Source organism: Neophocaena asiaeorientalis, unplaced genomic scaffold (assembly GCF_003031525.2).
Source record: "Neophocaena asiaeorientalis asiaeorientalis breed wild unplaced genomic scaffold, Neophocaena_asiaeorientalis_V1.1 scaffold33, whole genome shotgun sequence".
Taxonomy (NCBI): Eukaryota; Metazoa; Chordata; class Mammalia; order Artiodactyla; family Phocoenidae; genus Neophocaena; species Neophocaena asiaeorientalis.
This window is the reverse complement of record NW_020171988.1, coordinates 3,325,733-3,342,496: the sequence shown is the minus strand read 5'-3', so window position 1 is coordinate 3,342,496 and position 16,764 is coordinate 3,325,733. Positions and strand designations below refer to the sequence as shown.

The 16,764-nt window shown below is 39.4% G+C and overlaps 1 protein-coding gene across 1 annotated transcript in view; it reads right to left on the bottom strand.

Annotated features, from left to right (window-relative positions):
* Positions 1-16,764, bottom strand: part of NEK11 (NIMA related kinase 11) — a 104,235-nt gene that overhangs the window by 4,198 nt on the left and 83,273 nt on the right. The window contains 5 exon segments of the mRNA XM_024747915.1: positions 412-519; positions 2,301-2,419; positions 5,194-5,277; positions 8,544-8,622; positions 8,716-8,865. Of these exon segments, the coding sequence (XP_024603683.1) occupies positions 412-519; positions 2,301-2,419; positions 5,194-5,277; positions 8,544-8,622; positions 8,716-8,865 (540 nt within the window).

Here is a 16,764-nt window from a genome sequence, read left to right as displayed (position 1 = left end):
TAACACAACGCACGATGATATGGATGGGCGACAGAAAATAAAGAGGGAAAGAACGAAAAGTAAGACAGAAAAAGAACAGTGGACTAAAGAAGTAAAGCAACAATAGCACGGCTGAAATTCAAAATTAGATAGACACACATTTGCTCTGCAAAGTCATACTTTTAACTCTTCAGTTGTTCATTCGATGCAGATTAAGTCATCCTTACACAGCAGGCACTTGGTACAGCTGCTTTGAATTAGTGCCATCACTAATTGTTGGCCTACGTTCTAAAACAAATCCCAGTCCAGCCTGGAATTGGGCAGAGTTGGTCTGGATGCTTTTTTTCCCTACCTTGTCCCTTTTACTACCCAACTGGCCCCATGAATCTGAAGAATCTGAGGCAAGAAAAGGTCTTTTGTAAAATTTAAAACAGAAGCGCACTCACGTGGAGCACATCCACAGTCAGCTGCTGCAAGTTCCGAGATCTCAGTTCTTGCATTTGTTTGTTGTTTTCTTCATATTTTTCTTCCAAAAGCTTTCTGCATAAAGTGAACATAGAAAAAGAGCTGCAATTTGCTAAAACCACATCTACGTTACACAAGTGTGATCCCTGTTTCAAAAGGCAGACTGGGGTGTAGGGCAGCCAGGCCTGTGGTCTCTCCCTTATCACGTGAGTGCGGTGCAGCCCCACTCAATTTTCCTTTAGAGCACGCAGGATGCTGGCTCTTTGTTCACCCTCAAGAACCCAGAACTCAGGGGAAGAGGGTGGTGCCATTCCTGTGTGCTCTCGGCCTGTGCTGACAAAGGACAGGAGTGTGTCTCTGATGCTCAGGAGAGAGCCCAACACATATGAATAACTGGGTAACAAACCCATAGATGTGGAAAACAGACCTGCATTTCAAAGAATTTATGGAAAAGAATATGAGAGGCACTGTGAAGGGGAATTTTTCTCAGACATTTTCTGTTTCCTCTACAATAGAAGAGTTGAATTTAATAGACCTGCTATTAAACTGGAGGAAAGATTTGAGTTCTTGTGATTATTTGTATGCTAATTTATACTTAGATTTCTTGAAAAATCACTGAATATCCCTATAGTCAAATTTTCTTGTCTATTACGTGGGTACATTATAACCCTCATGACAATGGGGTCATTTTCTACCTAAAACACATGACCTTTCTCAAATCCTAGAAACAATAATCAAAACCACTCCAATGCAATTCATTCATAAAATCAAGAACAAACTTATTTAAAAACCATTGCCTTTAATAACAAAAATACTAAATGCCATGAGGTAGATCTATGACTTTTTTACATATTAAAAATAGTTTTAATTTGAAAAATAAATTGTAATGTGCAAGTTGTTAAATTGCCTTTTTAATCTGTTCCTGTCAGAGATTTAATTTTCCTTTCACCCTCAACCAATGACATGAACCATGGTACCCTGGAAATATTGCCATTCCTGAGGTGTTAGAAATAGATCTGGGACTGTGAGTTGATGCAACAGTCCAAACAACTTTCTTGACTATATTTCTTCAGCAAAATCCACACCTAGTGGTGTACTGGTTTGCACATATCTTCCAACTGAACACTGAATGATATCACATTGGACAGATTTGAGTTTCAGGTCTTTTTTTGTCCCTCTAATTCTTTGTTGGGGCTTCTAAGCCACCAAAAAATTGGCAGAGGAAGAAAGAAGAAGAAAAATTAGGCAATTGGGTCACATACCAGCTGAAAAATCAGTCTTTGAGAAATTGGGAGTCTTGGGCTCTTTGGAACCCCCTTTTCATGTGTAAACTCTAAACACTTGTGATCTCTCACACCAGCAGCATGCCCAGAGCAGACTGTGAAGGGCTTTACCTGACAAAACAGAGTTGTTTCCAGGCTCCTTCCTAAAGCCAGCAATTTTCTGCAGGTACACAGCAGCCAGGGCTCTGGGCAGAGGGGTTTAGCAAACACCTGGGGAGTGTGGACAGAATAGTGAGGCCACCTTATCACCCCCTCACGGTGCTGTGTACAGAAGGTGTCAACAACAAAGAGGCTTCGTCTGGAGGCTGACCTTATATTTTCATTCCTAATAACCTCCCTGATATTCAATCCTTCTTTTCACACAAGACTGAAAGCCTGCTATTAATAGTGCCTGGCATCCAATAACCATCTATGGCTCAATAACCATCTTTTGAGGGAATGAGTGAATGAATAAATGAATAAACTGATAAATATGTGCATTTTCTTGTTGTGGTTTTTGCTTTTCTTCAGCAAGTTCCTCTAGAGCCCTGGGAAGCAGCCCAGGGCTCAGGGCACTAAGGGAAGGTCACTTACTTTAGCTTCCTGGCCTCCTCATCAGCTGCCTGGACCTTCCTCAGCCGCATCCTCTCTCTTGGTGTCATTTTCTGTACCTCAGACAGCGCCCACAGGGTCTGCAGGTGGATTTTTTCTGCCTATAGATAATAAAGGTTCCCATGTGCAACCCATCCCAAACATGCTCAGAAAAATTAAACAAGTATTTTACAGAAGTATCATTACACTACTGAGAAGGGAAAAGCATCTCAAGACATGCCAAGTGAAAACTAATAAACTCTGGGTAGGTAATTAGCCAAGAAGGACTGTGGTTAATTGGCAATATTTTTTAAACTAGATTTTTGTTTAAAAGCAAATTATGTACTTTGCAAATTTCTGCTCATTTCATTGCCTATGACTGCTTTTCATAGTGCAAGACAAATTAGGATCTTGGCCATTAAGGAGTAAATAGACTGGCAGACTAATTCAACCATGTGGATAAGACACAATTTTGGAATTAGGCAGGGTTTGAATCCCATCTCTACCACTCATTAGCTCTGTAGCCTTGGGCAAGTTACTGAATTTCTCTGAACCCCAATTTTCTCATCCATAAAGAATGGGCTACCCTGAGTATTATATGAGATAATGTATGTACAGTGCCTGACATATAAAAGTATCCCAAAATGATAGTATTATAATAGCTAAAAGTTATTGAATATGCCTTATCTTCTAGGCTTCATACAGTAGGTATTTTTATGGCAGCATGGCATAGTGATTAATTGCACAGTTAAGAACATTCTCTAGGTTCAAATCCTAGCTCCAGGCTACATGCTGTATGCCTTTGGGCAAGTTACTTGACCTCTCTATGATTGTTTAAATAATAATAATAATAGTACCTACTTTGTAGGGTTGTTGTGAGTTTAAATGAGTTAATTCATGCAAAGAGCTTATAGCAGAGCAAAGCATATGGTCATTACCCCTGAAAATGTTAGCCAATATTATTCGAGAGCCTCTTTCTTCAGTTAAAGAAATGTGCTTCCATTAACCATGTATTGAAAGGTCTGCAACCACATTCTCAATGGCATTTGCTTCTGTGCCTGGCTTGGTTAGGGCCCAATAGCGGAATGCCTTTTGCACTCAACTCCCTCCTTAAGAAACACTGTGAGGCGGGGACGGGGAGGGAGGATAAAAATCCCCAAGCACAAGTAAAACAGTTTTGTGATAAAAATCAACTTGTATGTAATCCACTGATAAATATTATAAACATGTCAAAATACATATATTTGTTAAATAAAAAACATTCAAGTTTTAAAATGTGTATAAGATGACCCCACTTACATTAAAATATATGTACACAGGAAAAAAAAAAAAAAAGAAAAGAAACACTATGAGGGCTTCCCTGGTGGCGCAGTGGTTGAGAGTCCTCCTGCCGATGCAGGGGACACGGGTTCATGCCCTGGTCCTGGAAGATCCCACATGCCGCGGCGCAGCTGGGCCCGTAAGCCATGGCCGCTGAGCCTGTACATCCGGAGCCTGCGCTCCGCAACGGGAGAGGCCACAACAGTGAGAGGTCCGCGTACCACAAAAAAAAACTGTAATGACCTCTGTAGGCAGTTCTCATCCCTCTAGAATACAGTTCAGACCAGAGCCTCCAGGGGCCATGCAGTTTTCAGGAATACACATGCTTTATTTTGTAAAACCAGATAGAGCCCCTCAAAACAGTCATAGATCTTGAAAATAACAGTGACGATTTGAAATCAATATCTCATAATGTGAAAGATCACCCGAAGAACTGGATTCAAGCACACTATAATTGTAAGCACAGTCAGGCAAACTGTTTCAAAACTGCAGTGCAAAATGATAGCTAAAGTTATTCCAGTATTTTAAAAATAAGATACCTACTACTCTCACATATCTTGTTAATAAAATAAAATGAGAAGTTCCAGGCATTCCTGAAAAAAATAGGTAGTAACCCAAGAAAACTAGGTTATAGGGGCATGCCTAAAGATGTATCTCCTGAGTTGCAGGGTATTTTAACTGGATATCATGCATTAAACAAAGACTGAATACCTTTGATGGACCAGTTCCCTCAGTTTGAAAGTGGGGATGGAAAACAAACACGGCACAGTTGAGAAACCACTGGACTGGGGGTTAGAGAAGCATATTTGTGTAATTTGGCCTTGAAGATCAAGCTGATGAGGGCTACCATTCTCACTTCACTGCCCTGCACAGCTCTGGGAGGGACTGTCATTCTCATTGGAACAAAATTAAATAACATTTCTTCAGCAAAATTATAGATTTGGTCTTATCAGTGGTGCCCCCTGGAGTTGTGCAGTACACAGCCTGCACAGCTGTACATGGCTGTTCTGACATAACCTAGTATTCTGGGCTCTTGTAAGCTATGGCATAGAAATTTTGAATAGGTAGGAGAGACAAATGAGATCAGGAAAAAATTATGGCTCTTTGTGAAACACACATTCTCTAGTTCTTATGTATATCTCAAGAAAGTAAATTTTGGCTTATTTTCAATTGTCCCAGGACTCTACAGTGTCAGCTTTTCAATAGATACTCTGCCAGTTCCTGTTAAACAACCAACGTGTGAAAGCCATTTATGCTTAATCTGAATGTTCATTAGCATAAATATCACTAAACGTTTGAGAGATGAATTTCTCTATATACTTACAATGCAACTGCAGAGCTACCCTGCAGATCTGTAAGCTGTGCAGAGGTTTAAACTTTTATGATTTCAATTTACTACCACCTGGGGCGAAGGACTTTGGCACGTCAAGTTACTGAAGCTCCTTAATTTCTTGGCAAGACTTAAGTGAATTCTAGGATACTCCATGCTGTCAGCTTAGCACTAATATTTTTTAAGACAAATGCATTTAACATTTACACTCAGTGGGCTTTTTAAAAACAAAGCAATTACTTACACAACATTAATTATATAAGCTGCCTCCTTCTGACGATTCAAATTCTTGTCTTCCAGGGTCATTTCCGAACATTGGCACATCAGGTGCTGAAAAAAAGAACAGCCGTAACATACCTTAAAGACTCCTCAGGGATGAAGAGGCATAAAATGACCAGTAGCCTTTTCTGATGTGTAGTACTACTGAGGCTTGAAATCAAACCCACTGGTAACTATTTTTCCTTCTGTAACAGGTCTAAAACATTACACAGCAGCTCCTGTGGGGTCAGGCTCCTGTCCATCTTTCCAACTTCATATTGCTCTGCCTGCTCTCTTGCTCCCGGTCACCCAGCCACAGGCAGGCCTTCCCTCAGCTCCAAGAACACACAGTTCTCTCCCACCTCAGGGACTGTAGTGGAGGATGTCTCTGCTCCCAGTGAAACCGAACAGGACCCTGTGAGGCTCCTGGGCACGAAAGCCTTTCTGTGTCCCCTATTTGTAGGGAATAGGCTTCAGCCTCCATGACTTTCCCTGAGTTCCAAAGGGTAGGTTCAAACAGTTGCTAATCAATGAAGGGAGGGAATGCAGAGAGAAGGGAGGAGCAGTTAAGAAACAATAGTGCAGCCTTGGGACAGGGTCCTGGTTCTGCCTCAAAGGATACACATAACAATACCTTTGAGTTCTTCTGCAGAACTAAAACCCCCAACAAATGGAGGATGTTAACTACTTGATGAAGCATTCTTCATTCTAGAGAGAAAGTCAGAGTTTGATAACCTGGAGAACCACAGAAGCTCATCAGGAGACCACCTGAGGCCAGATTAAAGGCCCTGCACACACCCTGATCCTTAACAGCAACCCTACCCTTGAACCACTGCTATAAAACTCCTCACCAAATCCCCCTGAGTTGGAACACACAGCTTTGAGGGCATGGGTCTTCTGTGTCCCCCTTTACCTGACAAAGCAATAAGCTATTCTTTTCTACTTCACCCAAAACTTTGTCTCCAAGATTTGATTCATCACTGGTGCACAGAGGCTGAGTTTCAGCATCACCAAGGTCAGGACTAGGGTGAGACAAGCAAGGCACTCACCTTAGGTACAAATTTAAGGGGCATAAAAAACTCAGTAACCAAGATAAATAATATTTTAATGCAGTATTATTTTAAAAATCAACATTAATGACAAAAAGCCTTGGAGAATACAATAGCAAAAGTTTAAAAAGCGACAAGACCCGGTCCTGAACTTGCACCATTCTACCTCAGTTTCTAACCGAGCTGAACTTAGGTCTGCTCGCCAGCAAAGCCAATTTAATGATACCAGGTTGTGGCGAAGGAAAGTACAGCGTTTATTACAGGGCACCAAGCAAGAAGAATGGGTAGCTAATGTTCAAAAGACCAGAACTCCCTGATAGCTTTCAGGGAAAGGTCTTTAAAAGCAACATTTGGGGTGAGGGTTGCAGCTCATGGACTTTCTTCAGATTGGTTGGTGCTGAGGTAACAAGGTGGTGTTTTGGGAATCTTAATCATCAATCTCTGGTTCCAACCAGTCTGGGGTCTACATGCTGGTTTTCATCATATAGTCACCACCTGGGTAGGGGTCCTAGTTTCTGCAGAACAACTCAAACATATGAATTAGATTATTATATATATCCCTTGGGGAGGAACTAGCATTCTGTTTTATCACTGAACTGTTGTTGAGGCTATCATTACTTTTCTTGCTTGACTGCTTTTCTTTTGTTTCTACATTCCCTCAATTCTCTAATTAGTAACTACCTGAGTCTGTTTCTTGGAACTCAGGAAAGTCTTAGGAGACTAAAGCCTTTTTCTACAAACAGTGGACACTGTTTCAAGAAACAGTGGACATGGAGGGACTTTTATACCTGAGACGGCTCTGCAGGGTCCTGCTTGGTTTTAGCTCCACTTTCATCCTAGCCCCATTGGATCCTGTCCTTGAACGTTTGATATTTTGTTACTATGGACTTTTTTTTAGCATTACTTTTGATTTTTTTAAAAAACACTACATTGCAACATTATTTATCTGGATTACTGAGTTTTTGGTGTCCTCTTTAATTTTGCACCAGGGAAAATGCCTCATTTGTCTCACCCTAGTCCCAGGGGATCTATTGGATGCCTTTTGACTTTTTTGTTTGTTTTTTTGCTCACACACCCTTCATGGTGGTTTTGATCCCAACAACCAGCCTCTTTTCAGAAGTCTGCCCTCAGGCAAGTGGAGAGCTATACTCAGGGAGAGCTGAAAGCACCAGGGACCTCCCACCACTTCCTCCTCTTGTCCTGCTTATCCCGTCTTTAGTGCTTCCCCCTCCAGGGGACATCACCTAAGTCAGAGTTTTGTACGAGCCACTCCCTGTGATCACAACCCTCTCCCTCAGGCTCTTTGTAGGGCACGCTGCTTCTCACCATCTCACTGATGTCACAATGTCACCTGCTCCTTCTCTGACCACCAAAGCCCTTCCCTTCCCTTATTTCACAGCATGCTATATTTCTTCCTAGTTCTTCTGATAGTTTACAATTATTTTATTTACTTGCTTACATTTTCTTGGTTACTGGGTCCTCTTACTAGCAGCCAAGCTTCAAAAAGACAGGAGCCATATCTATTCCTATCATTTTGGCACCCCCCAGTGTCAGTACAGTGCCAGAGCTCAACTCATGACTGCACATCAAGTCAGCATCCCTGTTTCCTGTGCCTGAGAACTGGACACTGATGAAAAGGTGTGCCCATTTGTGAAGGTGAATGGCTGCTCTGTGGGTCCACTTAAAACTATTCATAAAAATTAAAGGAAATCTGCCCAAGGGATTTGTATTGTAAAAGCCTATGAAGTCTAAAAACAAGGAAACAAACAAACAAAAAAACATCCTGAGAGGACACCATTTGCTTTTTGCTTACCATTAAAGGCAGATTCTCTGAATTGAAATTTTTAATCTACAGGAAAACAAAATAAACTCAGCTAATCAATAAAAAGTATTAGTAGGATACAAAATAAGGAATGGAATAATAAAGGCCCAATGAAACCCCCAGATTTTGTATCATTAGTAGTACATTCTTGCACTAGCAGGGATACACGTACAAAGGTAAGAGGTAGAGGTAAGATTTGTAAGCCAAGAGCTCTAAGGGTGGATGCTGCAGTTAGGCAAAAAATCACAATCCAAACTTCTCACATCTGGGGCACCAGGGAGCTGGAGTTCACACACCTTCCTTGGCAGAGATTGCCTACTAATAATTTCCCCCAACTTTTAAAAAAAACCTTGTTTCTCCTTTCTGACTGATTCTTACTGCATCTTATTCCCACAGCACATCTACAAGTCCTAGAAGGTATATAAATGCTAATATGTGCTTCCAGGTATCCCTTTCATTTTAAATACCTGTAGTTGTTCAGCAATGTAAGGAATTTTTAAAATTTCTATAGCAAATGGTCTCAATGAAGGACTCTTATTCAACATGCTGTAATGTTTAAAAAGAAAATTATTGTTCAAATGAACTAAAATATAAGTACAATTTAAAATTGCTTCTGCAGCAATACATTTCTTTCCGTACCTTTCCATGATGGCATTAAGCTGTCTTGGGTATCTCTCAGGGAGAGAAGGAGTGTCGCCTTCAACAATTTTTAAAACGATGGATAAGAAACTGGAGCCAGTGAATGCATGATTCATACAGCACATCTCATACAAAATGCATGCCAGAGACCTGAAGACACAAAGAATTTGAATGAGGAATAAATGTCCTCTTTTAAATTTGATCATCATACAAAACCTCAGATGTGTTAAGGCATTGGTTGTGAGGCACTAACATACACTTTATTTTCTATTTAGATACATGTTTACTAAAAAAAAAGGAAAAAGTGAAAAAAGAAAGCACAAAATGTAAGTCTGAATGAACACTTTTTGTCAGAGGAGAGCAAACAATCCAACAGGAATATGCCTACACATAGTAGGGACTCAATAAATATTTGATGAAGGTAGTAAGAAATTTTTGAATCAACCTCTTTGAAGGAAAAGTAAAATGCAGGTAAATATTGTCTTCCTAAGGCAGTTCAATTAATGTTATATATGCAAAATAAAATTTAAATTTATTAGCCTAGCCTTCCCTCTAATGTGTATCCAAGCATTCTGAAAAGGAAGCTGGCATCTTTATTAGTTTTCTAAATAGAATCCATTTGCAAGTAGAGTGGGAGAGTGGCTGCCTGCAGCACTCATTAATGTGTATAATTCTCCCTTCAGGAGTATGAAACAATATTAAAGTTCTAGATCAGTCCAACACTAATTTGTGTTAACTATGCAAATCAGTCATCTCTAAACTAGCAGAAAAATCTTTTAAATAATCTACATCATTAAGAAAACCAAGGAGAAATTTCTGCCTGAACTGAGTGTTAAGAAAGAACTTTTCTCCTGAATATGGGTTATTTTTATCTTCTAGCTATTCTGAATTATATAACTAGCCAGGTCTCCCTTTTCTTATTATTTGCTTGAAAGATCAGAAATAAATTTGCCGTTGACCTTGTGTAAGCTGTGTTTTATATAACTTCAAACACTGTCCTGTTTTCTCATGAAAGGCAAGATATATATCAATACATACATACATGAATACCATCATTTTAACCATTTTGTGGGTGTTCAAGAAAATTCTGGATATATACACTGAAAGCGTTTCTGTTCCAGTAAATAATAATAACACTAAAAATTTCAAACGGATTGGTACTTTACATATTACAAAGCACTTTCATATATATCTCAACAGAGCATCATAACTTCCCAGTGTCATGGAGCCAATATTATATTTTTCCCATTTTATACATGATGAAACTGGCTCAGAGAAGTTAAGTGACTTGGCCAAGGTCACACAAGTGGCCCTGATTGACTCTTGAGTTATGTATTTTTCTTTCCAAATCCGAGACTATTTCCATTATAGAATGCTAGAAAGAGGCAGACATTAGGAGAAATCTCACGATATTGACTAGAACACCAAGATCAATGTCAACCTTATAAATTATGAAAATTATTTGAAGCTCAATAAATTTTCATCCATCCGTAAGACTATTAAATGGTATTTGGTATAGTAGCACATATTTAGATTTCTATACCCAGAAAAACAATTTCCTTCAAATAAAGGTGAAATAAAGACATTTTTAGACCAAGAAAAACTGAGAGAACTCATGCCAGCAGGAAAGCACTAAAATCCTAAAAGGGAATTCTTCCAAAAGAAGAAAGATGATCCCAGACAGAAACAAGGAATGAAAGAAGGAATGAAGAGCACTGGAAAAAGTAATTTTCTGAATATGTTTAAATCAACATTAACTCTATAAAACTTAACTATCTTATGGGATTTAAAATTATGTGGAATAACATTTCATGACAAAAATAATGCAAAAGACAGAAGAGGGTAAATGGAGTTAAAGTATCATAAGGTCATAATATTACTGGGAAAGTGGTAAAAGCAGTAATTTTTACTAGACTGTAATAAGTCAAGAATGCATGTTATAACTGCTAGGATTACCACCAAAAAAATAGTAAAATAATGTATAACTGAAAAGAATAAAACTAACAAGTTACTAGAGAGAAAAAATATCAAATAACAAAATTCAAATTTAAAAAAAGCAAGAGGGACTTCCCTGGGGGCGAGTGGTTAAGAATCCAACTGCCAATGCAGGGGACATGGATTTGAGCCCTAGTCCAGGAAGATCCCACATGTCGCGGAGCAACTGATGCCTGTGCACAACTACTGAGCCTGTGCTCTAGAGCCTGTGAGCCACAACTACTGAGTCTGTGTACCACAGCTACTGAAGTCCATGTGCCTAGAGCCTGTGCTCCACAACAAGTGAAGCCGTAATGAGAAGCCTGCGCACCACAACAGAGTAGCCCCCGCTCACCACAACTAGAGAAGGCCCGCGAGCAGCGATGAAGACCCAACACAGCCAAAAATAAATAAATAAATTTATTTTAAAAATAAAAAAAATTTAAAAAGCAAGAAAGGACAGAAAAAGGAACATAAAACGAGTGGTATGTGAAGACTAAAAAAGAAGACAAATTGTCATTAAGCATTTCAACATGATTGTATACATTAAAAAGGTCAAAAGACATTACAAGCTATTAGAATTCACAATTGAATTTAGCAAGTTGTTGGATACAAAGGTCGTTTCTATAAGCCTGCAGTAAACACATTTTAAAAACAAAATTAAAAATGTCATTTACATTAACATCACAAAATGTCAAATATGTAGGAATAAATCAAACGTAAGATGTGCAAGACCCTACACTGTAACCTCAGTACATTACCGAGAGAAACTAAAGAAGATCTAAAGAAAAGAAAAAAAAATAGGGAGGGATAGATCCACACTCTTGGATTGGAAGGTTCAATTTATGAAGATGTCCATTTTTCCAAGAACGATCTAGTGCAATATTGATTCAAATCCTAGCACACTTTTTTGTGGGAGTTGACAAGCTGATTCTAAAGTTTACATGGAAATGCAAAGGGACAAGGGTAGCCAAGGCAACTGAAGAAGAACAAATTTGGAGGTCTTGTATTACCAAACAGCAAGATTTATTATGAAGTTTCATTTCTTATGAAAGTATGATATTGGCGAGGAAGAAAAAATAGACCAGTGGAACAAAATAGAGGGCTCAAAAACAGATCTGCATGTATTCAATCACTTGACTAATGCAAAGATGAACTGCACTGTGGTAGAGGAAAAGAGGATCTTTTTAATAAATTATGCTAGGCCAATTGAATAACCATATGGAAAATATTGTATATTGACTCCTGTCTCACATCATACACATGCACAAAAATCAATTATAGGTGGATCTAACTGAAAGATAAAATCATAAAATTTTTAAGAGAAAACAGGTACATGTCTTCCTGATCTTGGCATAAGCAAAGATTTTTTAAATAAAATGCAAAAAGCACTAACAATAAAGTTAGGGACTGATAAGATGGACTTCATTAAAATTATAAACTTCTGTTCACAAAAAAACACCATTTGGAAAGTAAAAATGAAGATACAGAGTGGGAAAAGATATTTGCAATTCAAATATCCATCTAAGACTGGTATCCAAAAAATTCCATAAATCAAACAATCAATCTTCTACAAATCAATAAGAAAAAGGAGAGAATCCAAGAGAAAAATGGCCAAAAGATTTGAAGAGACACTAAATGACCCCAAGTCATGAGATGTTTAACATTATTAGTCATTAGGGAAATCAAAATTAAAACCACAGTGCACAGTCATCAGAATGGCTAAAATGAAAAAGGCAATTATCAAGTCAGTACCTGTTAGGTTTCGAAAGAGTTTTCTTGAAAAGAAGAAAGGGTAGGGCTATACACTAATATAATCATCAGATTGAACCAAATACTTTTACCTGTGTGGGTATGTATAAAATATTTGTGTGCTGTGAACTGCCCCAATATACTTCTTATTTCCCCAGAGAAGAGTCTAATTCTAACTTCAAGAAGTTTTCTTATACTGACACAATATAGAGCTACAAAGGACTATCAAGATTTGCTAATTCCAAATTCTCACTGTATTGATGAGAAACCAAAGTTCAGAGAGAGGGAAGGACTTTGCCTGGAAAGGTGTCATGTTAGAACAGCTTGTTTGATACTGGTACTAGTTCTCATTCAATATTTCTTAAAAATGTTTTCTAAAAAATTTATATTGACTACCCCCTGCTATATAATCTATTGTATAGGTAATAATTTGAACACTGAAAAAAAATACATTAAATTCATAGGTCCAAGAGGTAGAGGCTATCCAGGCACCCACACATACTCTTCTGAGGATGTCACTCAGCCTTGTGGGCTCTTAGTCTTCTTCAGGACTTGAGCTGAAGCAGAACAAAGCCAGACAATCTCTCCTGGCTCTGCCAGGTCTGAACAGTTAGATGGGAGCAATGATCCCTGACCCAGGACACTTTGAGCTGTCTTGGGAGCAGACTTTTATATTGTTTCCACCCATAATACAAATGGCAACAATAACAACGATAATAATAATGAAAATGATAGCTGAAATTTTAATGATGGTCTTTATTATAAGCCAGGCACCCTGTTCTATGTTCCCTACATACTCAAACTAATTTAATCATCCTCACAACAGTCCTAATGAAGTATGAACTATTATTATCATTCCCATTTTCGAGATGAGGAAACCCTAAAACTGGGTAAATTGTTCAAGGTTCCATACTGAGTGGGTGGTAGGGCTAGTACCGCAACATAGGCTGTCTGGCTCTAGAGACAGAAACTCTATGCTGACTCTTAGTGCTGTACCAATCAGAGCATTTCAGGTCCTTAAAGATGTCCTTCAGTAGGAAATCTTGGCTAGCCCTGAGAGAAGCCTTTCAGGCAGAGGTTGACTTCCCTGATTTCAGGTCCCATCTGGAACCATAATCCACCATCAAAGATCCCTGGGGCTTTAGACAAGCCATGCAGTGTATCAGACCCCAGCAAATATAGAAAACACAGACAACTAGATGTTCTGGGGCAGAAGGAAAGGAAGGCAGGCAAGTTTGGCCTTTGCTTTTCTGTTGCTTGGCAGGGAAAGAGGGTTAGTGGTCTATTAAGCACAGTGAGTTGATTACAAAGTCAAACCCTAGTTTTATGGAGACATAATTCTACCTGAGTCATACTTGATGAATATATTGAGGATTATAAAAAGATGTGGAATTATCTGGCTAGACAGACTACAGAACAATTAGATCTAGAGAACAACTCAGTAATCAATTTTGATGCAAAACTATTCTTTTTTGGAAATCCTCTCAGCTACACTGAAGGCATGCTGCTTTCCATTTACCTATTTTATTTTGATCTACTGATATTTGCTGGGCTGGAGCACATGGAAAAGACTTCATTTATTACCCAGTAACTTGTGGAAAGGGACCTGCTATGGTCCCAGTGCACATGCCTGGCATGGGAGCCAGTAACTGAAATATGAGACAATCTGGTTGTAGAAACTACCATGACACTTGGAGCAAAAGATTTTTTGATTATCCTGTACCAGTTTTACAATCTATTTTCTATGAATACTTTTTATTCTAATAACTATATGTCTGTGTATCTGTATGTCTATGTTTTAATTTTCTCCAGTTTCTAACCAGGCATTTCTACATGGGAATAATTACATTATCTCAAGCTCATCACTTCTATCCTTTTTGAAGACTTTTCTCTTATTTGACTCCCAGGTCTTAAATATGGCAATGCAAGAGCAGGGAAGGGTGGGGGGCCGGGAGACTAATTGAAAAAAACAAAAGGTATATTTAACTTAGAAGTCTGTAATTTGCATTCCTTTCTTTTTCCAAGATAGAGCCAACTGTGAAGAAGTAAGCAAATAAATCCCTGAGGGGGTGAATGTGGCAGTGAAAGGGAAAACTGGGATCAGGTGAGAGCGAAACAAATTATACCTGAATTCCATAAACTTGCCATCTGTCCAAGTTCAACAGAACTGCCCAGTGGATTTCTGAAGCACAGATTGATAATAAATTGCAAATTTAACTCCGACTTTGTCTTGTCTCAAGGTAATTAAATTTACCCTTTGAAACCTGCCCTGACTCTGCAAAGAGAAACTTACCACACAGTGGTGCATGACTCTGGTTAGGGCAATTTTATTGATCTTCTAGATAATATTTTTACTTGATGTAATCCTAACATATCCATCTAGAAAAGAGTATACATAATTCATGCAGGCGAATAAATAGAGTAATAGAAATTTAATACAAGAGTAGCAGGCTTTGCTTTAGTGTGTTACCCTAAATAAAAGTCTTTACCGTGGTAATGTTGAATATCAACAAAAACTCAGTCTAGATATGATAAACAACACTGAGCTGCTTGAACAAATTTTAAGAAGCATATTATGTTAATAACTAATGTTTATTAAGGGCCCATCACATCCCAGAACCTCTATCAGTTCTTCACAAGCTTTCATACGCATACAACAAATCTACCAAGGAATTTGTTAGAATGCTGATTCTGAGTATTTGGGGGGAAATGGTGGTTACACTGGAGCATAGTTTCTGTATCTTCCTTGAATCCCCATGTAAAACAGAGCAGCTAGATAGAAAAACTATAATCCAGGGCCAACATTTTCAACAAAGTTAGGTGACAATGTGTCTCCTTGAAACTCAAGGTACAAGTACATGGAGACAAACCACAATTACCACATGACCTGCACAATATCAGCATCTGTGTGAGAAGAAGCAGAGAGAGTCAATGGAGTGATTGAAGGACCCAACAGTAGAAGACCCTCAAAACAGTCAACAGGTACTCACTGAAAAGCACAGGAGGCCAATCTAAGAACAGCAGCTAAAACTCATAGGAGTTCTGCCCAATCCAAAAGCAGGGTGAATGCAAGAAAACCTTAGGGTAAGGCCTGAAGGGGCTGGAGCAGAATAGCTCAGGACTATCCAGTAGAACTTTCTGCAATGATGGAAATGTTTTGAATTTCTGACTACAATAACCACTAGCCACATGTGGCTATTGACCACTTAAAACATGGCTAATGTGTCTGAGGAATGGAATTTTTTAAAAAGTATTTAAAAGGAAAAGTGAATGCAGGTGCGCTCACCCCTTTTTACAAGAACACTGGAATCACAACTAACTGCTGAACAACCATTGATTAAAAAAACGCTGGAACCTACCATAAAAGACACCCAACATCCAAAGACAAAGGAACAGCCACAAAAAGATGGTAGGAGGGGCACAATCGCAATAAAATCAAATCCCATACCCGCCAGGTGGGTTACCCACAAACTGGAAAACAGTTATACCCCAGCTCTCCCACTGGCGTGAAAGTTCTGAGCCCTATGTCAGGCTTCCCAGCCTGTGGGCCCGGCAATGGGAGGAGAATTCCCAGAGAATCTGGCTTTGAAGGCCTGTGGGATTTGACTGCAGGACTTCCACAGGACTGGGGGAAACAGAAACTCCACTCTTGGAGGGCACACACAAGGTCTTGTATGCACCAGGACCAAGGGAAAAAACAGTGACCCCATAAGAGACTTGGCCTACCTGCTCAGCAGACCTACCTGCTAGTATTAGACAGTCTCCTGCAGAGGCAAGAGGTGGCTGTAGCTCACAGCAGAGACAAATACATTGGCAGCAGCAGTTCTAGGAAGTATCCATTGGTGTGAGCCCTCCTGGAGGCTGCCATTAGCCCCAAAAAACAGCCTGTAGGCTCCAGTGCTGGGACACCTCAGGCCAAACAAGAAAGAGGGAGGGAACACAGCCCCACCCATAAGCAGACAGGGGATTAAAGTTTTACTGTGCACAGCCCTGCCCACCAGGGACAAGACCCAGCTCTACCCACCACCAGTCCCTCCCATCAGGAAGCTTGCATAAGCCTCTTGGATAGCCTCATCGACCAGAGGGCAGACAGCAAAAGCAAGAAGAACTACAATCCTGCAGCCTGTGGAACAGAAACCACAATCACAGAAAGTTAGAAAGAATCAAATGGCAGAAGAATATGTCCCAGATGAAGGAACAAGCTAAAACCCCAGAAAAACAATTAAGTGAAGTGGAGATAGGCAACCTTCCAGAAAAAGGATTCAGAATAATGATAGTGAAGATGATCCAGGATCTTGGAAAAAGAATGGAAGCAAGGATTGA